Source organism: Triticum urartu, chromosome 3 (assembly GCF_003073215.2).
Source record: "Triticum urartu cultivar G1812 chromosome 3, Tu2.1, whole genome shotgun sequence".
Lineage (NCBI taxonomy): Eukaryota > Viridiplantae > Streptophyta > Magnoliopsida > Poales > Poaceae > Triticum > Triticum urartu.
In genome coordinates this window covers 479787650-479810157 of record NC_053024.1, presented here as the reverse complement: position 1 = coordinate 479810157, position 22508 = coordinate 479787650, and the positions used below count along the sequence as shown (strand labels likewise).

The 22508-nt window shown below is 47.5% G+C and overlaps 3 protein-coding genes and 1 long non-coding RNA gene across 5 annotated transcripts; 3 read left to right on the top strand and 1 right to left on the bottom strand.

The window, feature by feature from the left end:
- The first annotated feature begins 674 nt into the window (after positions 1 to 674).
- On the top strand, positions 675 to 4002 carry LOC125548525. Its single transcript, XR_007301110.1, has 2 exons — positions 675 to 1051; positions 3724 to 4002. It is a non-coding gene; the product is annotated as an uncharacterized LOC125548525 (long non-coding RNA).
- A 2124-nt stretch (positions 4003 to 6126) lies between these two features.
- On the bottom strand, positions 6127 to 10282 carry LOC125544468 (zinc finger BED domain-containing protein RICESLEEPER 2-like). Of its 2 annotated transcripts, none has more exons than XM_048708172.1 (4): positions 10117 to 10282; positions 7486 to 9540; positions 7316 to 7386; positions 6127 to 6488 (listed from the first exon to the last, which is right to left on the bottom strand). In XM_048708172.1, exons 2-3 carry the CDS (start codon positions 9515 to 9517, stop codon positions 7316 to 7318), a joined length of 2103 nt encoding a protein of 700 aa, XP_048564129.1. In that variant the 5' UTR covers positions 9518 to 9540; positions 10117 to 10282; the 3' UTR covers positions 6127 to 6488. The 2 variants fall into 2 exon arrangements, with proteins under 2 accessions (XP_048564129.1, XP_048564130.1); XM_048708173.1 differs by lacking the exon at positions 10117 to 10282 and adding an exon at positions 9884 to 10033.
- A 411-nt stretch (positions 10283 to 10693) lies between these two features.
- Positions 10694 to 12064, top strand: LOC125548524 (protein STRICTOSIDINE SYNTHASE-LIKE 10-like). Its single transcript, XM_048712106.1, has 3 exons — positions 10694 to 10961; positions 11057 to 11332; positions 11417 to 12064. The coding sequence occupies exons 1-3, from the start codon at positions 10705 to 10707 to the stop codon at positions 11898 to 11900; spliced, it is 1017 nt and encodes a 338-aa protein (XP_048568063.1). The 5' UTR covers positions 10694 to 10704; the 3' UTR covers positions 11901 to 12064.
- An 8272-nt stretch (positions 12065 to 20336) lies between these two features.
- LOC125546891 (chromatin assembly factor 1 subunit A-like) lies at positions 20337 to 21728 on the top strand. Its single transcript, XM_048710990.1, has 3 exons — positions 20337 to 20464; positions 20755 to 20904; positions 21141 to 21728. Exons 1-3 carry the CDS (start codon positions 20390 to 20392, stop codon positions 21726 to 21728), a joined length of 813 nt encoding a protein of 270 aa, XP_048566947.1. The 5' UTR covers positions 20337 to 20389.
- The last annotated feature ends 780 nt before the right edge of the window (positions 21729 to 22508 follow it).

The window sequence follows — 22508 nt, the reverse complement described above, 5'->3', positions numbered from 1 at the left end:
AAGCAAAGCAGAGGGCGGCGCAGACGCCATCTGCGGCCATGCCGCCAGGGAACAGAAGAGAGAGTGAGAGAAAGAGAGCGCGAGCTTAAGCAAGAAGACTCGCCGGCTGGCTGGCTGGCTGCTGCTCTTGCCGCTTCTCTTCTCAAAAGAAAGGAAAAACATCTTCACACCTCGCAAACACGCACGCGCGACGGCCAGTGCCCGAGACAAGACGGTGAAAAACTCATTCTCGCTTGAGCGGATGGTAGAAAGCCCCTGGCATCAGTCCTGAAAAAAGGCTTCGTGAAAACCGAAAAGCACGGCGTAACGTTGATCACCCTTGCTATTAGTAGTACCTTTTCTTAATCTAAACAAGAAAACCTACACGGATCGAAGCTCTCTCCACGGCTGGCAATGGCATGCCGCTGAGGGTTTCGAGTGTCGACTCTGGATGACATGTGAGGGAGGCCTAGCACGAGCAGTGCGTACTAGCTGAAACTAGCGGGGCTTCGGCACGGTGGCCCACTCCCAGCGAGAGATTGCTTTCGCAGCAGAGCTATGGACATCGTAGTAGACACCCGCACAGTCAGAAAGAGAGAGAGAAACAGACATGCATTGCATGCAGGGGGGCGCTCTGTACGTGTACGCGGGCTGCTGTGCCAGGAGCAGTGAGCCCTGCGCGGACAAGAGAAAAAGCAGGGGAAACAGCTGACAGCCATTGCTCATTTGCTCCCTCCCCTCCTTTTGCCTCTCTGCCACTGCCTTCTCTGCTCCGCGCGCCTTCTCTCTCCTCTTCATTCAAAACCAAACGGAGTGGGCTGCTCTGCTCTCTGCTTAGCCTTAACTCTGCTTCCTTTCTTTTCTTTGGGAGACACGCAGCCCCACCCCTTGCCTTGCCGGCTTGCTTTGCTCCCTCCCTTCTTCCTCGCTCCCTCCCTCCCCTCAAAGAGCACCACCGGCTACAACACTCTAGCTCCCAACCAAGCGAGCAATGGACGCGGATGGGGCCGACCAACCTCCCCCCAGGCCTCCATGGCCTCCTCGGAAGCACCAGGTGGACGCGGAGGAGAAGGTGAGGCCGTGCTCTCTCTCTCTCTCTCTCTCTCTCTCTCTCTCTCTCTCTCTCTCTCTGTGTGTGTGTGTGTGTGTGTGTGTGTGTGTGTGTGTGTGTGTTCGTTCTACTTGCTTCCTCGCTGTTCTTGAGCTTGTGAGTTGCCCTTGTGGCGAAGTAGCACAACATACAAACAGAGCATAGGCATGCGCAAGATACATTTTTAGAACGGGCTGCAGGTGCTAGTTCTAGATATTTTTTTTGGCGGGTGCTAGTTCTAGATTTTCATCGTATAGATTTGGTTCCTAGTTGCTGTTTCCAGCAGCGCTGAATCAGTATCATCCTCGAAAGTACATTTCCACGTATATTAGCTAGACGGCTGAATTTGCCTGTCCAATATGGTTCAAACTTCATGAAACAATGTACCGAAGTAGTATTTGGCTACACATAAGGTAGTCCAGATGATTAGATCCAGCATGCGAGAACTTGAGGTCACTAATTGGTTTAATCATCATCTTTGATGAGCCTCCAGTCGGACCATAGTACCGTTTGGTGGACGTACATTTCGTCTTACTGCACTCGTACTAGTACTAGTGCTAGTACTACTACGAGTACTTCACACATCTCACTGGTGTGTGGTAGTTTAGCGCTTGGTAACTCTAATGTTTCATGTTGCGAAATAAATATAAGTCTTTTTAGATATTCCACTATCACTATGTGCTACATACGGAGCAAAAGGAGTATCAAAGAACACAAGTAGAAAAACTTCAGCATTACTTATCTCTTGAATCGTTCATTTCATAGTTAGGCGGAGATTTTGGAGTTAGGTCATGATTCTTCTAGCATGGGTTTATTTTAGTGCTTTGATGCTTTCATCAGTATATATGCCCTCGGGTGATCTCTCTTTACCTAAATATCAGGCGATTTATTTATATTAGTTAACAGAAACATACTCCTTAGCCATTAGGGTCAAAATCTAGCTCTTTTCTTGAGCCACTGACTGCTAGTGTAGGCGAATAAAGGTTATTACACCTCGATAAGTTATATTTTAGGCGACAGTGAAATGTCTCATCCCCTTTGTGATATGCATTGCCTTGTGGCAAGAGGGCCTTATTGTGCACCCTTTTGACATTATGGGTATGTAGAAAAACCAATTAGAATTGGAAAAGATACATGGCATGCCAAAAGAAACGCAACCATAAACAAAAACCAAATATTTGGCCGCGACCCAAAAGTTACTCCCTCTTCGTGTCGTAGTGAGTAGTAGGGTTGGTTTGGATTGCAAAAAATGAATGGCTCACATTAATTGGGACCATCTTAAAATTTCTCACCATTCAAACATAGAATAAAATTATTTGCTTGTTTTTACTAATTTTATTGTTCCCATCACTGTTTGTTTAAGTAGACTTCCAGTAACTGTGGGGCGACTTTACTAATATGATCAGGATGGAGTTTATGATTGATGTAGTATCAGGTAGGCGTTGCATTAGAAAGTCATATGTCTCTACTGTCTTCTAGCACTGATCATTTTATCTTTTCCCAAAAGGTGAACCTGTGTTTTTCTCTCAAAACATAAAACACAGTAAACAAGAAGACTGCTTCAAATAAGAAATATGACAAATATTTTTCAAAAGAAACACGAAGACAAAAGGCTCATACTTGTGTTGCAATTGTTATTATGTAGACTTAAGACTATAGAAATTCCTCTTGGCATCTCATTGCAACGTGAAGACACCACATTTTCCCCTGACCAGCCTATGCATGTCATTTTTGTCTTTTACTTTGTTATAGCATTGAAATGCTGAAAAGTGCAAACTTATATATTTATGTGGCTCCTGTTTCAACTACCCATCTTTTACTTTTTCATATATACATGATTTGCCTGCCCTACTGTTAGGACCATAGCCATCAACTCACTTTAAAGCAATCTGTTTGCTGTATTTATTTATTTATTTTAGGTTTTTCTAAGAATCCTGATTGTTTTTAGAAGTATGAACTCATTTCCTCACTTCCTAGAAGATCATTGCACAATGAGCTTGTGGAGTTACAGCACTGATATTTTAGTGTATATCAACAAAACTACTCAGAAAGCCGCAAAAAAAAAAACTACTCGGATATTTAGGATTTCCTTAGATGCCATAGTCACTTCTCTTCAACTAAATTTCTTTACACATGCAAAGATGTGGCACCCAAGGTGTGGATTTCTTGCTCCCTGGTTCCATGGAGAGCCCGTTTTTTGAAGAAAAAAACGGAAAACTAAACACACACAAACCTAGCTTTGCAGCCATATTGTGAAAAAGAAAACCTCGGCTTCTTTGCCGCTTCTTCTCTAATGTGATGATGCACATGCTTATGGGTATTCTGAGAGAAAAAGAAAACCTGCCCTTAGCGCTTAATTGTACATATTTGCAAAACTGAACTTGTCCTTAGGCTTATGATTGACCTTTATACAAGCTTATAAGCTTATGGGCCGACGACAAACCATAAAATAAAACTTTATTCTCTCTGCATGTGTCCATATAAACAAACACTTTGGGCCCTAGCTTCTAGAGATGCGTAGGATAATTCATGGGGTTTTCCTGCAAAATAAATAAATAAAAATCATGGGGTTGGCTATTGTGAATGGCGTCTTTCTGCAGCGTAATTTTGTTATCCCAATTGACAAGAGATTTTAATCCTCTCCTGGTCTGCAGGTGCCAGGTCCACGTTGATCACTCGGAGGAGCCGGGCGCCCGCCGGTGGTGAAGCCCTGCTCGATCGCGGGGCGAGGGGGGGAGGAGAAGTCGGGAATGAAGCCGTATTGGTCCGGGAGCGTATACATAGTACTCATATTCTTTTGCGTAACGTCAGAAGACAATTACTACCATCCAGATGGTATACGTTTCAGTTTTCAGGTAGAGGTGTAATCAGTGACTGACCAGCTAAGCCTTGCCTATTCTTTGAATTTCTATCTACTCTACTGTTCGCGCTGCCGCTTTATTCCATCCGAATCCATGGTCCCGCGTGGTGTGGTCGCGCCGCGCCGTGCGAATGTTTCGTTCGTCACTGTCGCTGTTCGCGCGTGCTCGGGCCGCGGCATGCATGCCGGTGCCCATGCTGGGGCGTGCTCGACCGCCGGGGGTGCTGCGTCTGTCAGCACGGGTGACGGAGGGTCGCGTGCCGATCCGGCGATGCCCTGCATTTGGGGATGGAAGTATGCGCTGTGCCGCTGTTCGTGCGCAAAACTCACCGGTCGAAATCAATACACAAACTGAATTGTTAGCTAAAAAAAATTCGCTCTGCTGACTCTTTTATGTAGCGTCCGACAGCCAAACGTCACATCCTGAACTGCTTGAAAATTGTTAAGTCAGAGCAACTCCAACGCTGAGACCCAAACAGACACGGATTCTATCTGTTTTTCGTCCATATGGGTCATCTGTCCGCCTAGCGGACTTGGGGCGGACACGCGATGCACCCAACGCAGAAGAGACCCAAAGTGGACAGGCAAGCGCACAACAGCAGCACCACCAAGCGAGCCGGACGACGGGCATGTGCCCCGGCCCAGCGCCGCCGCCGCCGGCCCTAGGCGCGGGCTCGCCCCCCTCCTCCTTCCTTCTTCCTCACCGGATCTGGCGCAGAGGAATTGCTCCGCCATGGCCGACGTTCGTGCTCGACCGCCGCCGCCATGGCCTTCAAGCGCGACGGCGAGCACCGCGGCGGCTTGTGCCGGTGGCCTCGACTGCGAGCTGGGCGAGCAGGCGCGGCGAGCGGCGTGGCGGGCGGGCGGGGCGAGTGGTCGCGGCGAGCTGCGGGGCACGCGGCCGGCAGAGGGGGCCAGACGTGCCGCTCGATGCAATGCAGGAGCTCCACGGTGACCGGAGCTCGTGACGGGGCTGCTGCTGCGGAGGTCTTCCTAGTGAGCGCGGCGGGCGGCGGAGATCTCCTCGGTGCGTGGCGATGGGCGGCGGTGGCATGGCCAGTGAACAGAGGCCTCGCCGGCGAGGACGACGGAGGAGGCGGAGCCCTCGCCGTCGAAGACGGCAGCTCGTGGCGGCGCTTGGCTGGGTGGGGATCTCGCTGCAGTTCTCGGTCAAGTGGCTCGTGCTGTGTCGCTGACTAGTAGGACCAGGGCAGACACGGGAGGGTAGCAGCGGACGAGAGCAGACGAGAGGAGCGCCCGCTTTTGTCTGTCATAGACCCATTTGTGACCCAAATTTGAGCTCAGTTTAGGTCAGGGTGGATGACAAACGGACAGCAGGCGGACATGCGCGTCTGTTTAGGTCGCTCCGTTGGGCTAAGTTTTCTGTCCGGATGAACCAAACGGACAAAATGGATCGCCCCATTGAAATTGCTCTCAATGTGCAACACCTGAGAGTTAGGTGCTGCACTATACGGTGTAGCGCCTAGTGGCTACACTTTTTGCCACTACAAGATGAAGCAGACACTAGTGCAATGCCTAGGCACTACACTGTATAGTGTAGCGCCCAGCTCTCAAGCGTTGCACACTAACTTAGCAATTTTCAGGCAGTCTAGGATGTGACGATGGCCAGGTGTGTAGCGCGTGTTAGTCAAACGTTGCACAATGTAGCGTGGCGCCCGGCTATCGGGCGTTACACGAAAGGGTCTATGGAGCGATTTAAAAAAAAACAATTCTGTTTGTGAATTGATTTCGAGCACAAGTCATATTTGTCGTTTTTGCCCTGTCCGTGTATCTTGCCATCTAGGAGTAGTCTTCAGCAGCGCCTTCAACTGTACCAGAGTGGGACTCGTCGAGTCTGAAAATAAGCCAAACTGTAATAAGTCTTGACTCTTGAGGTGAACACCACAGTCCTCTTTGCGAACCCTACTCTGGCTACAATTCAGGTGCTTTGTAGAGCTCTTTGCCAACCCTACTCTGGCTACGATTGAGGTGCTTTGTAGAGCTCACGGTAAGTTTTCCCAAATGGCCCTGACGTCTTTCGGTGGCAATTTCAGTCATGCAAGGTTGACAAATTCCAGCAACAGACGGCAAGTTTCTGTCAAAAATAAACTTAAGCACGAAGTTGTCATGCTTGTCAACTAAAGTTGACATCCTTCGATTTGCCATACGCTCGTACCTGACGTGTGACAATTACCAGGGTCCTAAGTTTTGGCATTACTTTCCAAATGCTCGATGCACAATATTGTCCACTCCAAGCATTCCAGGGCATGTCCGAGGCTCCGGGGACGTCTGCAAATAGCTTTGCTGAGCAGCAGGATACACACCCAGTCAAGAATGCAGTCACATTACACCGACCAAATTGTCTAAAAATGGGACGAGATGGCTGCGCCATGTTAGCCTTCATTTGGGGGGCAACACTGATACCTCATTGTACAGACAGTGTAGAACTAGGATGATACATTTACATGATTAAGTTGCTGCTTCCTGGACAGGGGCATGGATAGATGCCATTCTTGTACCTCCGTTCTTCTCCAAACGCCTTCATCACAGATGAAATAACTGCGGACAAGTCAAATTGGTCAGCTTTTATATAATCTAGGTGGCTCGAGAAAGTAAAACGCCACAAAACATCTTTTTGTTTATTTGATGGATCATGAAATTTCAAGCTAACAGGAGAAACAGAGCCACAATGATTAACCTTGGTGTCACTCCGGATGGACAAAGCAAAATGCACAGGTCTAAAGCATTACCATTATGGTGGTAATTAGTTATACGTGCAAGAGTTGTACTATGGTGGATAAAAATGCACAAGTACGCATATGTATGCTGATATGTGTGTGTATATAGTACATCTAAATTTTAGTCTTCAACGTCTGTGATTTATAGCCCTAGTGTAATTTAAGTAATCGGTCAGCTGCATGGCAAAAGTCGCATCCTGGTAGAATTACTATTGTATCAATTTGAGCTCACCACGCAGAATAAGAAGGAAAATACATGCTATATACACAATTAGTTTATCACTAGTATTTGCAAACAAACAGATAATCTGTTTACACCAACTGTCCAAAACACATACTAGGCAATCCATACAATACAAATACCAGTTCCATTTAATTATAAGATTACTTATAGGAGAAGCTCACAAGGAAAAGGAGGCCCGTTTCGTTTTACACAACAGCAAAAGTGCAAGTTCCACTTTCTGGTAAAAAAAACACAAGTTTGTGCTTAGTGTCACTAGCATGCGGGCCTGTGCATTATGACCTAAAGTGGGAAGATTTCAAGTTGAATTAGTGGTATGGGTCAAAAATCAAAATGACTTAGTAATTCAAGGGGGGTGAGATAAAGAAACAAAATAAGTTGAAACTAGTTGCTCCCAATATACTCACCTAATTCGGTGCCACAATAAGTTCGTCGCCACGTGGCACTTTATCATCTGCATGGCCATCTGAATTAGCAACTGTAGAAACACACAGGAAACCAATCATTGGTAAGTGCACATGAGTATTTACAAGAGTAAAACTAAGTTCATAAATATATCTGTAAGACTCAGTGATACCTTCTGTGTCTCCACGTAACCAATCTTGCGCGCAGACTAATCCCTCAACCGTTGAAGGGTCCATAGTACTGAGATACTCATTCAGCACCCGGGCTTCACTGTCCAGTGGGATGATAGATACAGGGATAGCAAGAATATCACGGGCCATTTGAGAAAGGACAGGATACTTTGCCGCAAAAGACTTCCACCATCCAAGGATGTCAAAATTATCTTGATTCCCTTCTTTTTGACGATAGACAGCTTCCTCAAGATACAAGTCCAAGTCAGACTTGAAGGACTGGCCTGACGATGACTCCTGAATATACTGATCAAGTCCCCGTCGGGCATCTGATAATGTGATGCGAGAGAAGGTCTTAGAGTCATTTCCAGTGTTGTAAACAGAGCTCATGCAAGAACTACTGTTTCCAGCGTAGAAGAGAACAGCTGGATTCTTCAATGAATCTGCTGAATGCTCATACTCATTGCACAGGCTGGTAAAGCTTTGCTTGATGGCTTCTATTGTTGCCTTTGCTGTAAATTGGTCATTTCCATAAATCAGCTGAAAAAAATACTCAATTGACTTCATCTTGTACCGAGGATCCAGTATGGATGCAAATGCCATTACTGGCCTAGTAAGATCCCAGTATCCCTCAAATTTTTTCAGCATTCGGCCAGCCACTTGTGCAACAACAGGAGATGGACTATTGCGCCAGGTGTTCAAAAGAACCTGGATCTCACACATGTCATTGAAATATAGGTTAGCGGTTGGGATTTCCACTGGAAACTTCTCCATTGTATTATTGAGCGCGTCAAGTATTTCAGTGAGGGCTTTCACATCAGCCCACTCCTTAGCGGTCAAGAAAGCAGCGTAATTAGCTTCCTGTTCTGCAAGGCGCACAAGCACATCGTGATAATAGCATGCAGAATCAAACATTAAGTAAGTGGAAGGCCAGTTGTTCGGAGAATCAAGAACTAACAGTTTTTGGTCAATCTGCAGCAGCTTTGCGGTATCTAGAAACTTTTGAAGCCTTTCTTGTGAGAACTTGACATTCTGAATCATCTCACGGACTCTATTAATTATGTCAGATGTCTGTTCCAAGCTTTCTTCAACTGTGAGATTCAGAATATGTGCACAAGAGCGCACATGGAACAAATTTCCGTTTAATAGGAGAAGTCTCCTAGGCTGCATAACTCTGAGAAGTTCTGCGGCAACAATGTCACCATTGGTGCAATTGTCTAGCACAACAGAAGCTACCTTCCTTTCAATACCCCACTGTTGCAACTTCTCCAGAATGAGATTGGCAATCTGATTGGCTGTAAAATGTTCCTCGACATGCACAAAGTTAAGAATTTTTTTCCTAAGTTTCCATTCATCGCCGGAATGATCAATGTAGTGGCAGGTCAAACACAAGTAGTCCATCTGTGTACTCGATCGCCACATATCAACTGACATGCTAACCCGACAAGGGGTTTTGAGGAGCACATCCTGCAGCTTCAGCCTCTCACTTTCATAAATTGCCATGCTATCAGCTCTCACTATGTCATATGAGACCATGCTAAACTGTGGCTGGAGATTCTTGACGAACTTTCGAAACCCCAGATCATCCACTATGGAGAACCGGTAGCCATGCTGGACAATCATACGGGCAAGGTCTTGCCGGCTGAGTTCTTGATCAAAGTGTGTGCTATCATTGTCATTGTCCTCACCAGAGGCATGTCCATCGCCAGGCTGCCCAGTGGATGTTTTGTTGTGGAGAATACGGCGTACAATCAGCTTCCGACGCTTACCAGCACGGCGTGTAGAGGTGGTGGTGCATATCGCAAGGTGGTTGCGCAGGTGTGTGGTGCCTGACCGGCTGGTTGCTGTGAGCTGCTTCTTGCAATGGTTACAGATAGCAACACAATTGCCGTCGGCACGGCGCTCCTTGGTGAAGTCCTGCCAAACAGCTGACCGCAACTTGCGTGCCCGTGGATTGTGCACTGCATTCACAGACGCGAGCGTGGTGCTCACCGTGCCATCAATCGGCACTTCCATCGCTGCCGGTGCCAGCATGGTATCCCGTGTAGGCTTACTCACTGCAGCAGGTCCAAAGAAGAAGTATCATGAGAACAGTCGATAGTGGATAGTACTACACATTTTGATCCAATACGAAGTTTAAGGAAATGGCTCCATGTTTCGCTCTTTTGCAGAAACAAAAGGTCAAAGAAGGGTTTGGACACCCCCCCCTGACGAACTGGGAAACAATATCAATGGATGATGACTTCCCAGTTACTGTCCGAATAAAAATTCCTCTTTCCAACTTAACGATTGCTCATGCGTTAAGCGCATACTCACACTACATGACGGCTAAAATTTCGCGAAGTGCTGAAAGCTACCATGGACCGAAGGACCTCCTTTCACTAAATCCCCTTCACCTACCCCGTCCGAAGACCCAATCCCCAAAACCACGACGCAATCAGCCGTGGCAAGCAAGCGATCTCGGGACTCCAGGGACTAATCGAAGCCCGGAGGGGTCGGGTCCTACTCCCGCCCCCCATGCTCGAGCTCCAGGAAATGGGTTCTCAGCTACAGCTAGCGTTTCTGGCTCGGGTAAGCGGACCCGCTAAGACGGAGGAGGCGGAGGTGTAGAGAGCGTAGGGCGGGAGACTGACCTCGTCGGCGGCGGCCGGCGGCGAGCGGCGGTGATGGGTCGCGGGGAGGGGACCCGCAACCCGATCCGGTGGGGGCTTAGCAGATCGGAGCCGGGGCCGACGAGGCGTGGGTTGCGAGCCGCGACCCATTTCGCGAGTGCAGGGTGGTGGTTTTGTCGCCGTGGTGGGTTTCGGGTCCGCCCCTGCGCGATGGACGGCCCCGATGCGGCCGCGACAGCCAGCTCCTCGGTCGGGCGTGGCTGGCCCGGACCCCAGACTACTTGGGTTAGTGGTAGCCAAGGTTGGAGTGGGTGTGGGTGGACCGAGGCGAACAATACCTGAACCGGTCGGGTTCGGGCCGAACTCAGCAGAGACCACAAACGAAACGGGCTCGGTCGGACGTACGGGGGCAGCCCGTCACGTCACGTCACGGTTTTACTTACAGTTCGTCACGGTTTTACTTACAGTTCGTGTGGGATTTTACGTGGAGTTGGTGTAGGATTACTACCGTGTCTGGTCTGGTCTGATCTGATCCATGGGTCGTGGCCTCCCATAAAAGGCATGGAGGTGAGCGCTACGACTTCCCATAGAGGAAAACTTTCGAGGACTATGACGATGGGGCGCAACTTGGCGGCGGTGCTCGTCGTGCTTGCCTGCCTCGTTTCCCTCGCGTCGGCGCAGCAGGTCAAGACGACGGACACGCGGTGGAGCTACCGTCTGCCGCTGCCCGACGGCGTCAGCGGCGCCGAGAGCCTCGCGTTCGCCGGCAAGGACGGGGTCTACACCGGCGTCTCCGACGGGCGCGTTCTCAGGTGGGGCGGGAGCGCCGCCGGCTGGACCACCTTCGCCTACAATGCCAACTACAGGTCGGTGTAATTAAAAGCTCAAAATCGTGTTTTTTCTCTTAGGATCGACCGCGATCTAAAACTTAGCTTACGTGTGGCATGTGGGACGTGTGTAGGAAAATTCCTCTGTGCTCGGATTCTGGGGTGCCGTCGGAACAAAAGGAGAGCATATGCGGGCGGCCGCTGGGTGTCCGGTTCAACAGGAAGACCGGCGAGCTCTACATCGCCGACGCCTACTTGGGGCTCATGAAGGTCGGCCCGGAAGGCGGCGAAGCCCAGGTGCTAGCGACGGAGGCGAACGGCATCCCCTTCCACTTCCTCAACGGCCTCGACGTTGATCAGGCGACCGGCGATGTCTACTTCACCGACAGCAGCGCCAACTACCCCCGGAGGTACCGCACACGCCAGATCACGCCTTAAAAATCGTTTGTAGCATGAACCCCGGAGATGACGAACCAATGTTTATATGCGTGCAGGTTCAACACGGAGATCATCATGAACGCCGACGCGACCGGCCGCCTGCTCAAGTACGACGCGCGCACGAAGCTCGTCACGGTGCTCAAGGCGGAGCTGCCGTACCCGAACGGCGTCGCGCTCAGCCGTGACAGGACGCACCTGGTGGTGGCGCACACGGTGCCGTGCCAGGCGTTCCGGTACTGGCTCAAGGGGCCCAAGGCCGGGCAGTACGAGCTCTTCGCCGACCTGCCGGGGTACCCGGACAACGTGAGGCGCGACGGGCAGGGCGGTTTCTGGGTGGCGCTCAACCAGGAGAAGGCGCGGCTCAACGCGACGGCGGCTCCGGTGAAGCACTTGGTCGGCGTCCGTCTCGGCGCCGACGGCGTGGAGGTCGAGGAGCTGACGGCCGCCAGGGGCGTGACGCTCAGCGAGGTGGCTGAGCAGAACGGCAACAAGCTGTGGCTGGGCTCCGTCGAGCTTGATTATGTAGGCCTCTTCGTTTGATCGATTATGTGCCAGCGCCTTTATGGATTTGTACGGGTTCGTTAGTGGTTGTCTCATTGAGTTAGTAGACAGAGTTAAAGGTCATGGCTTCGTACGGTTTCAGGACTACATGCAACGTTTTTCTACAGATGTAATTATGCGAGTATTAGTTATCCTTCTGTCAAATCCATTTGCTTTGCTTAAGATTTTTCTTTCTGAACTTCGACTATTGTTATGTACTTAATATAATACCATTAATTAGGAAAACATGAAAGGATGATTAAAAAAGTCATCCATAATTCTTTCTACACGGAAAAGGACAACAAAAGATGTTCGATACTGGAGGGCCAGTTCTCTCTTCTCCCATCCAGAAAAGTTGGCTTACCGGAAACAGCCTCTTGTTTCTGATGTCCTTCTTTGGACTGACAACTACAGTTTCTGTATGGTTTAGTGAGATGATGCATCAACCGTGAAAAGGCTCTCATATATAAAACGCGGGGATATGATATAAAGGCTGCAATGCTGACCTGTAAATCGGACACAACATCCGTCCGCAGACATAAAGACCAGTCTGCCGCCATGAATGCGGAAGGCGGACATCTTCAATATTTTTTTCTTTTTTCTTACCGAGTATGCCATCTTCAATGCTAAGGGATTGCATGTATGTTTGATTGAGCTCAAAAAACATAGGAATATTCACACAAGATTGGAGTGGATGAAAATTTTCTTACGAAATCCAGTACAAATGAATCCCAAGAAAAAAAATCCTATGTACAGGATTTCAAGCAAATGAAAAATTTCTTTACAAATTCTTTTAATCAAAGCGGCCATATCTCTTTAAGCAACTAGATGATGCCCCGCGAGTTGCTGCGGGAATCGATTGCAATATATTTCAATGAATGCATAATATCAATATTTAGATTAATAAAATGTGAATCAAAATTAGAAATTCATTAGATTTATTATATTTGATTATGCATAATTGTATGTGGTGGTGAGTCTTTTTACATGCATGGTTGCGTGTGGTGGTGAGTCTTTTCTCATGCATGGTTGCATGTTTAGATGGGTCTTATTGTCTCATCCATAATTATATGGTTATGTGGCACGCTTGCATGTTGAAAAAAATAAGTTAGTATATAAGATTACTTTGCTTATAGCCAAGGATAAAGAAAATATATAATAATATCAATTACCAAGGAAAAGGAAAGGATATCAATTACCCGATCTTTACATGAACGTGATCTTAAGAGTTACTTAGGACATCTAGCATGTACACAACCAAATTATTAAAATAGAAAAATAAAATGCAATCAATAGACCAGCTTCATCAAGCAACAACCAAAGAACACCCCCTAGCTGACATTGCCATGCCTTGCAATCACCCGCCGATCCATCATGCATAACCGCGTGCAGACAAAAAGTCTTGACGTGGACGCAACACATGATGCCAAGCAATGCGTAAGGATGTCCACCGACCACCATCTCCAGCAATCTTATGCAGTTAAGAGTCGAGGCAGCCTGCAGAGAGCCAATTTAGTTTGGACACATGGGGAATCTCGGACAAGAGACAACCCACGCAGCAGGCAGAAGTTGAGTTGCTAGATGACATCTTGGACCATGTCGAGCACCGCAAACCTCTGCAACAATAAGGAGACATCCAATCACCAGACCGCGTCACGGGGAACCTCCAATATGGAGGCTAAAACTTCGCCGACCTTGCACTCGGTAAAGATAGTTGCCAGCCTGGGGTCACATCATCGGGAGAAAAATAACCGATGCACGTGCAACCAAGAAAATTGCAAATTGCCTCCCTACAGGGCCTGAGAAAATGTGTCTTCGTTGTTGCCGGGAAATGGGGAACCAAGAATGTTCATTGTCGGCGCAATTTATTGAACAGAAAGCCTCCATCATAGATCACTGTCGCCATCGTTGAAGTCGCGACCAATCACCGCACTACCCTCACACCCGTTGTGACATGGCCACTATCGAGATGTCCTGGGGTCACCGATGTATGCGCCATTTAGGTCCGCTGCAACACTCTAGCCAGGAGGACTAGAACTCCTGTAGCACAAGGAGATGAGCCCGCCACCCCCCATCAACCAGGCATGTTTTTTCCTACACACTTCCTCCTATGGCTGTGAGGTGAGTGGGGAGGGGAGAAGGTGGGGACATCAACTAGGTTTCTCCCGACTGGCCCCCTAGGAGCTACTCGGGTGTCCTGAAGAAAATGTTTATGATGAATATGCATTTAAATTTTCATTCCTCATAACTATGCAAACGTGAGCTAAAATAGAACTACAAAAGGTATTTTTCAGCAACAAGATATATGTTGGGTTTTCATCCAGAGAGTGCATTGAATGATCATGATCATTCGTTCACCAATTGATCCTAGCGTGTCCTGTGGCGTCTCTAGCTAGCCGGCAACCCATGAGATAGAAACTCTAGCATGACGCCACATTCCCCCCCTCTCACTGCCTCCTTGTTGTCGTATGAGAAAGACGCCACGAAGCCCATGTTGCAACCTGTGAAGCCTGGCAATGAGACTTCTAATACCGTTAGTGTTCTTGTGGGAAGATGGTGCAGTCATCGACCATCTCGCATGGGGGTGGCATGGTCATCGGTATGGTGCTCGAGCTTGTGTATCCGGTGTGGAACCGTGGCTCCGAACCACACGATCGACCATGGTGGTAAGCCCTTAATCTGTGTTCCGGCGAGCAGAAGGGGGAGTTATTGTCTGTTGTTGGGCTCTACGGTAGAACCCGTCAGGGAGGCGTGATATGTGATGGTTTACCCTATGGCGGATGTCAGTGGTTAGAGCCCACTTATCTCCTACTCGAGCGGTTCTTGAGCCATCAATGATCGGTGCAACCCTCAACTAGCGGCTGGTGGCATGGCCTAGTGGTGTTGGTGCCTAGATGCAGCAACGGGGGTTATGACGTGGCCCAACTTGGTGACGCGTCTTATCACAGGCCCAAGACAGGTGGCGGTGACAGTCATCCACACATGGATTTGGGCACAAGTGCTTCATTTCAAGTAGTGATCCATCGCTAGTGATATTCCATTTCGACGTGTTCTGCTACAGAGTGAGCGAGCCTATAGTGCGTTCCTCGTGCCAAGAGCTGACCAGGGCAAGTGTAAGCATCGCTCGTAGAAAGGTTGGACAACAAGAATGGGATATTCTTTTTTGCCGAGATAGCGGCGGATTGAAGAGGAAGTGTGCTTTCATCGGGTGAAATTCCACGATATCGCCTTCAGGCTTCATTAGACAATATCTCAGTGTAGGTTGTTGTGACTTTGTTGAAGGTGTTGGCTCTGCTTTGGGATGATAATCCCATTAATGTCATGTTTGGTTGGAATAGACAACATCGGCATACGCAAGAGAGGGGGGGTGAGGAAGGGGGCCTTTCTTGAACGCATTGTTTTCGGAGTGATGTGTTGTGTGTTGGAACCAATGTTGTATTTATTGCTGGATTTGGTCTAAGCAGTCTGCTAAAGAAGATGGTCTCCTAATTTTTATTTTCTTTTTGGCAACCGAAGTGTTTTGTCTTGCTTCTTGGCATCTTTTTAATAAAATTATGGGAAACGTTTCCCGCCAGTGCGCCGGGGGAACGGTTCCGCCGGACGCGCATGACTCGTTGTATGGCGATAGATCGTGTGACTATGCATCTATCGTGAACAAGTCAAACCTTATCGCTTCAGGCATGACCTCCGCCACTCGTTTTTTTCCTTCCCACCCATCGTCTTCTTCGTTCGTCTCCTCCCTCCCATCGCCTTCTTCCCTGAGCAAGTGGCACATTCTTTTTCCATCACTAACCATGCAAGCTTTGGTCCCTCTAGTTGTTGCGTAGCCGATCGCGTGCCAATGGCCGCTGTTCATCACCTTCAAACCATACGGGAGACGGCCACAATTTTTGCTGCAGTCGACACCATAGCCGCTGGAACCAGCCACACCGTGCTTCATGCTTTGATGATGACCAATGGGGTGCTGCAACCCAGCATGTGAGACCACTTCCCCGGACTGGCAGTAATGGGGGTTGGGGGCGAGGGCGCGAGACGAAGCAACGGCGATGGATGTTGCCGGAGGCACTGCAGAACCGTCGGATACCCTCGTGCTGCAACCGCTGACAAAAAAAGCTTCAAACCCTTCCTGAAAAGCTTCAACCGGATACAGAGAAAGCTGCAAGCAGTCAGCGCCATCGTGGGAAGCTACAACCGTTCGCATAAAATGCTACAACCTTGGATGAAAAAAGCTTCAACTGGAATGATAGAGAAACCTTTAACCAAGAGCCACTCAAAAAGAAAATAGTTGCAACCATTAATAGGAAAGCTTCGACCGTAGATGAAAAAAGCTCCAACCATTGAAAGAGAAAGCTACAACCAGACACTACGCAATCAGAAAAGGTTGCAACCATTGACAAAGAAAGCTACAATCGCATGTGCGAAAAGCTTCAACTGGCGACTTGCGAGGGGGAAAGCTACGACCGGTGACCGGGGTGGGCGAGACGAAGATACTACAATGTTTTTTTTGTTGGAACCAGCACTTGTTTTTGCTACGACCGGTGGTTAATTTTGCTGCTACCGGCAACCCGAGGAGAGATGCATCTTTTTTGTAAGCTCGCCGTCGAGGCGTTCTGCCCGACGAGCCGTCGCCACCGGAGCGTGACCGTCGGGCACTGGAGTTGCCGGCGTCGCCAGCGAATCTACAAGCCTGCAACCCCGGGCACACGTTGCTGCATCCACGGAGGCAAGAAAACGCATGAGGTGATCGATGTCGGTGAGGGCGGCAGCCGGCGGCGACGAGCAGGACGCCGACGAGGGCGGGCGGCAGGCGGCGCAGTTCTGCGACCGGAGGCGACAGAGCACGACGTCGTGCATTCATGGAGCTGCGCATTATGCGGGACTAGCGAGAGGAAGGAGAAGTCGGGGGCAAACCGTTTTTCCGTGCAATCCAATGGCCCACCTGGATCGCATCCGACGGTTCTGGCTCGACCGGCCGAAATCATTGGGCCGGCGCGCCGGCGCGTATAAGTCGCCTAAAATTATTGTTGTGTTTTTGTAGGGGCTAGGAGTCTTTTCCTTCCTTTTTGAAAACGAAAACAAATATAGTATAGTTGGTGAATAAAAGTTGTGTCATAGCAGGTTGGGAAAAATATATATTAGGAAGCACTGATGCACCTGGCTTAGACAAACAAACAGTACAAAAATTGATGTTCTTAAATTTTAGTAATGATATTTTGTTCTCTTCATAATTCATGGACTTCTGGATTCTAGAAACCCAACAAACCAACTATATCCCATGGCTGGTATCATTCAATATACTTTTCTCGAATACACACATAAGTGTGTCTTTGTCAACGATTACAATGTCACTAATGGTAGAGGTAACAAAAACCAAAAACTATCAACGAGAAATTACAACTCAAGGGGCACAAGACCACAAAAGAGCACTCAACCCATCATGGATGAGGACATGACCTACACTCACTCCTCAAAGGGTGCGGGCAACCTTACCATGCGATCAACATTTAGGGGTCAAGATAGTATAGACCTAATTGTGGCACACGAATTACACAATAATCCTAGACGTGCGGGCGAGCTACGCTCATTTTACAAAAACTTCTAAATAATTATTTCCTTCATCCTGAATTTCATGGGGGTGGACTCTCCCTCCCCTACCTCCAATCATAATTCTCCACCTAATCCAGTCCATTAAATACGTAATTAGTTTCACCATAGCTCTAGCATTACTCTGAATTACATGATGTAGAATTTTTTTTAAAGAAAAGCAACATCTCTTGAATCACTAGGGGTGAAAGCCCTGGGAGAGTCGATTGAGGGGTCCGATTTTAGATTGAGCCGTCAGTTTTGACCGGGTCAGCATGGGTCAATTGATTTCATGGTGATGGGACCCCTCCCTCGCTCAACCCCTCTCTCTCCTTTGTTCTGGTTCCCACGCGGACGAATCGCCGCACCAGAGACCCCACTGCCCACGCCCCGCCTCCCCCATCTCCCGACGCTCTCCATCCTCACGCATGGGCTTCAGATTGATATTTCATATACGAAATTTACATTTAAGGTGCACACATAATTTCTTAATCCTGTAACTAAACCAATATGTGTCAACTGCTTTGTTTTAGGTGCGCACTCATTGGATTCGTTCATGGTGCAGGGTAACCAGTTTTTCAAAAGTGACTGGAGCAACCAACATTTAACTGAGAACAGCATGCTTCCTTGACCCGTGTGTATTTCTAATTTGGAACCATCATATGGGAATGAAGCATATACCCAAAAAGCTCAGATGCTTTTCAAGGTGTTCTATTCCTCATGCATTCAGCCAACTGCAGTATTCTATTAATCAGGGTGCTTGCATTCTATTGTATTTGTATAACCTGTGCTAATTTTCAGCCAATCCTATGCTGATTTTTGGACAAAAGAATCCCATGCTGACTACCAAGATCATTGATTTATGAAAGAACTCTTACTTACTGATGAAAGTGTACATGATGTGAGTTCTGTATTTCTATATATAAACAAAATTTCCAAAATACAGTTGACTTTATTTCATTCATCTTCTGTAAGTAATTGATCATGTAGTCACCATCGATGTACCAAATTTTGTATTAGTTGAGAGCAGTAATGCAAACTAGACCTGTTAATTTGACTTGCCAAAGCAATTGCAGACCACTGATACTTTTACTCATGTGGCCTTTTACCTCATGGGCTAAATATAATTTTCCTGAGTAATAGGTACTTCTATTGTTTCCTGAAGCTCGCTCTTTCTTTAAGATTATGCTAAAAGATATTGCTATTCTTCAAACAAACAGTGGATTAAATGCTGAGATGAGTCCAAAGCATCCTTCGGGACAACAAATGTGAAGTAATTTACAAGCTATTCAGGTATATGCTAAGATACTCGAACAACTTGCTACCGAGTTCAAACTTCAGCAATGCTTTCCCCTCCCAACCAAACGTTTCAAAAATAAAAATAAAAGGAAAAACGACATCGTTCAAAATGATAATGCCTGGCCAACAAGACATCACCCACAAAATTAGCAATCCTTCAAAAATTAGCTAGCAAATAGCAATCCACCAGGAGAAAAGGAAACAACGACAGGCAAGTAAATACAACTATTTCAGGTTCATTCAGTAGCAAACCGTTTTTGTTTCCTCTAAAAACCAATTAGCAGAGCTATTCCATTAATTGGTCAGCAGAAAAGAAGCACGAGTGTGTTTTGGGGATAACACAGAGCTAAATTTGATTTCCATCTGCAATGTTCACTGTCGTTTACATCGACGTTGCCTGTCGTGTGGGCGTGGAGATTAGAATGTACAGTCAGTGACAGAGTATTGTTTTGTGAGATGTGGATGCAGCGCTTGCATCTGAACTTGTTCCCGTGAATACCAATTAGATGATCAGTTTTTGTGCACTTGTTGCCGTGAATACCAATTAAATGATCAATTTCTGTGTATTTGTTGCCGTAAATACCAATTCAATGATCACTATGAAGATCAGGAGATGCTCTTGTATTCAATGATCACGCCTCATCTCCTGATCTCCAATACACATGGAGTATTAGAATGACAGCTTATGAGTATTGGAGATCAGGAGATGCTCTTGTATCAAAGAGGCACCAACTGAAGCCTATCTTAAAATTAGCTTCTTTATTCAATGAAATGAATGGATATAGAAGGACATAATAGTTGTACTAATAGAAGATCCATAAAACTACATACGATAGACGTATTGCCATGCATGTTTGCACCAAAATAGGACGGGCAAGAAAATCTCCCTCAAAAAAAAATCTCATACAAGATCACCAACCTGGTCAACCTTGTGAACAATATGCACAAGACCTTCTGATGCCGAAGGGATCAGGCACGGAGAGAACATCGTAGCAAGCAAAATCATCACAAGTAAGATCGGATCTAAAATCAATTTGAGCGTCTCGAGAGGCCCTTCTATCCAGATGTAGGCGCCTGCGCTGATTAGCTATCCATTTATCGGTGCAACTGTCGTGGACTCCAAACTTCATTGACTCGAGCACTTTAGCATTCACCACAAAGAACTTGGCAAAATCCACATCCGACTGCTTGCCCTGGTAGCGCTTCAGCACCACCTCTGTGGAGTAAATAGCATAAAACTACTAATTTACAGGTTAGGGTTCCAAAAAACTACCACTTTTTAATTTTTCTCAGAAAGCTACCAAACGCGCGGTCCGCTGTTTCAAAAAACCCAAACCCGCGGTGACTAGCGATTTAACCGTTTTTCTGACGGATTGGGCCCACATGCCAGGCCACCTGGCCACGCGCGCTCACGGCGCGGCCGTTGACGGCCGTTAGCCGACGCGGCCTGGTCGGAACGGGGGTAAATAAACCCCCTCGGTCGGTCGCTCCTGCTCACTCACTCTCTCCCTGCTCGCTCACTCCCCTGCTCTCACTCCCCTGCTCCAGTACGAGCTCGCCGCCGCTCGCCGTCTTTGAGGTGGCTCGCCGTTGACCTCCTTGCCACCATGCCTTCCTGGAACGACGAGGAAACTAGCTCGGAGGAGGACTGCGAGGTCGTCAGCATGGACATGGGACTTATGGTAAGTTCTTTGCCACCTAGGGTTAGGGTTAGGTGCTAGTAGGCCGAGTAGGCCTAGGCTACCGCCATGGATCTTGCTAAGTGTAGTGTTGGTGTTGTAGGATTCTTGTTCAATAGTGAGGCTGGGGTTTGATTGTAGGATTGATGTAAGCTAGGGTTCATCTCAGTACAGTGTTAGGGTTCATGCTGAGTTGGGGATTTTTTTAGTGTTCATGTTTAATGAAGTGTGCAAGTATATTCTGGTGTTGAGTGCAGATTGAAACTAGTGTTTGCTGGTTATTTTGGTTGCAGGAGGAACCAGACACCACTGTGGAGCCCCTTTTCTGTGGCCAACTTGAGCTTGCTCATCCCAAGTGCATTCTGCATCAAATGAGGCCTATTAAGCGTGTTGCTTTTGAAGGGCCTTTAACAGGAAGGCGTTTCTATGGCTGCCCAGTCCAGGTTAGATGGCAATAAACTTTTCTGCTATGTATGGTCACTGATGATTGATATGATGCAGCACTTTGTTTGATATGATGCCAATAAACATTTTTCTGCTATGTATTTTTGTTACTTTGGGAACTTAATCATGGTGTTGTTATTCATTGTTAGAAATTATCAAGTATATACAAGTTAATCATGGAACTGAAATAAGCTCCTAGTCCATTTGTAATAACTTATCACATTTATAAATGCAGGAAAATGGTGTGAATTGTGGTGTTGTAGAGTGGGTTGATGGGCCTTGGCCAACTGTTCTTCAGAGATGTTTGTGCAAGCTATGGGAGATGTTCCATGAGCAGAACTTTGGAAGGGTACAGGACAAGGAGAAGTTTGAGAAGGAGTTGGCCAGGCTTAAGAGTGAACATGAAAGGGAGTTGGCCAAGCTTAGGGCTGAAAATGACAAGCTTTGCATTGAGTACACCAAGCTTGTTGATGATGTATCCAAGATGTTTGATTGGCAGGATGGTAGGGTGGACAAGAAGGTGCACCAGAAACAAGTGAAGGAGGAGGAAGAACTTGAGAAGAAGAAGAAGGAGCTAGAGGAGAAAGCTATGTTGGAGGTGCAGATGGAAAAGCTCAAACTTGCAAAAGAGCAGAGGTGCATTTTGCAGAGCCAAGCTGATATCATCAAGAACACCAGGAAGGCTATGAAGGATGTTCAAGTTGACAGAGATGTTCTTAAGAAGGAGAAGGCAAAGCTTGAGCTTGTTGTTGCTGAGCTGCTGAAAGAAGGGTATGGCAGCAAGAAGAAGATAGAGCAAATCAAGGCCATCCTTGATTCTTGAAGTGGCTTTGATATGTTGGTGAAGTAAGTACATCCAAAGGCCTTTATATAAGGATGTGGCCTGGCATGACTGCAAGTGATTATGGGTGTACATTTTGGGGGAATGTGAAGTTTAACCTAGTGTAAGAACCTTATTTACTATGTTGTTAAGTTGTAATGGATCACCTATGCTATTAAGTGTTGTAAATGGATCTCCTATGCTATTATGTAGTGGAAAATGGATCTCTTATGCTACTAAGTTGTGGAAATGGATCTTGTATGCTATTAAGTGTTCAACTTGATCTTCTATCTTTTAGATGTTATTTGTTAGCCTACATATATTATTTCTGTGGTTAACTGGGCTTGGTGGCCCACTATTCTCTGACCAAATGCAACCCTAGGCCTACTAAACCCAACCCCATCCATCTGTCAATATAAACCCCTCCCCACCCCCCACCCTTTCGCAGTCACTCCACCAGCCGCCACCCAAAAGAAACCCTACAGATGGATCCTGACATGGGAGATGTCACGAAGGAAGAGGGGGAGGCTGTGGAGGTTAGGACAGCAGCAGCTGCACAGAGGAGGAGGAGGAGGCGCAGGCAGAGGGCCCTAGAGGCGGCCCAGGATGAGCAGCAAGAGGAGTTCAACCGCCGACTCGCCAACAAGGTACTGGATAAGTGCAATGATGAAGAACTAGAGCTGGTTTTCACTGGAGGCAGGGGAAGATCATTCATGGAGATAATTAGGTGGGCAAGGATTAGGGCAGTCATGGCTCCTCATCCAGCAACTAGGGCCAAGTGGG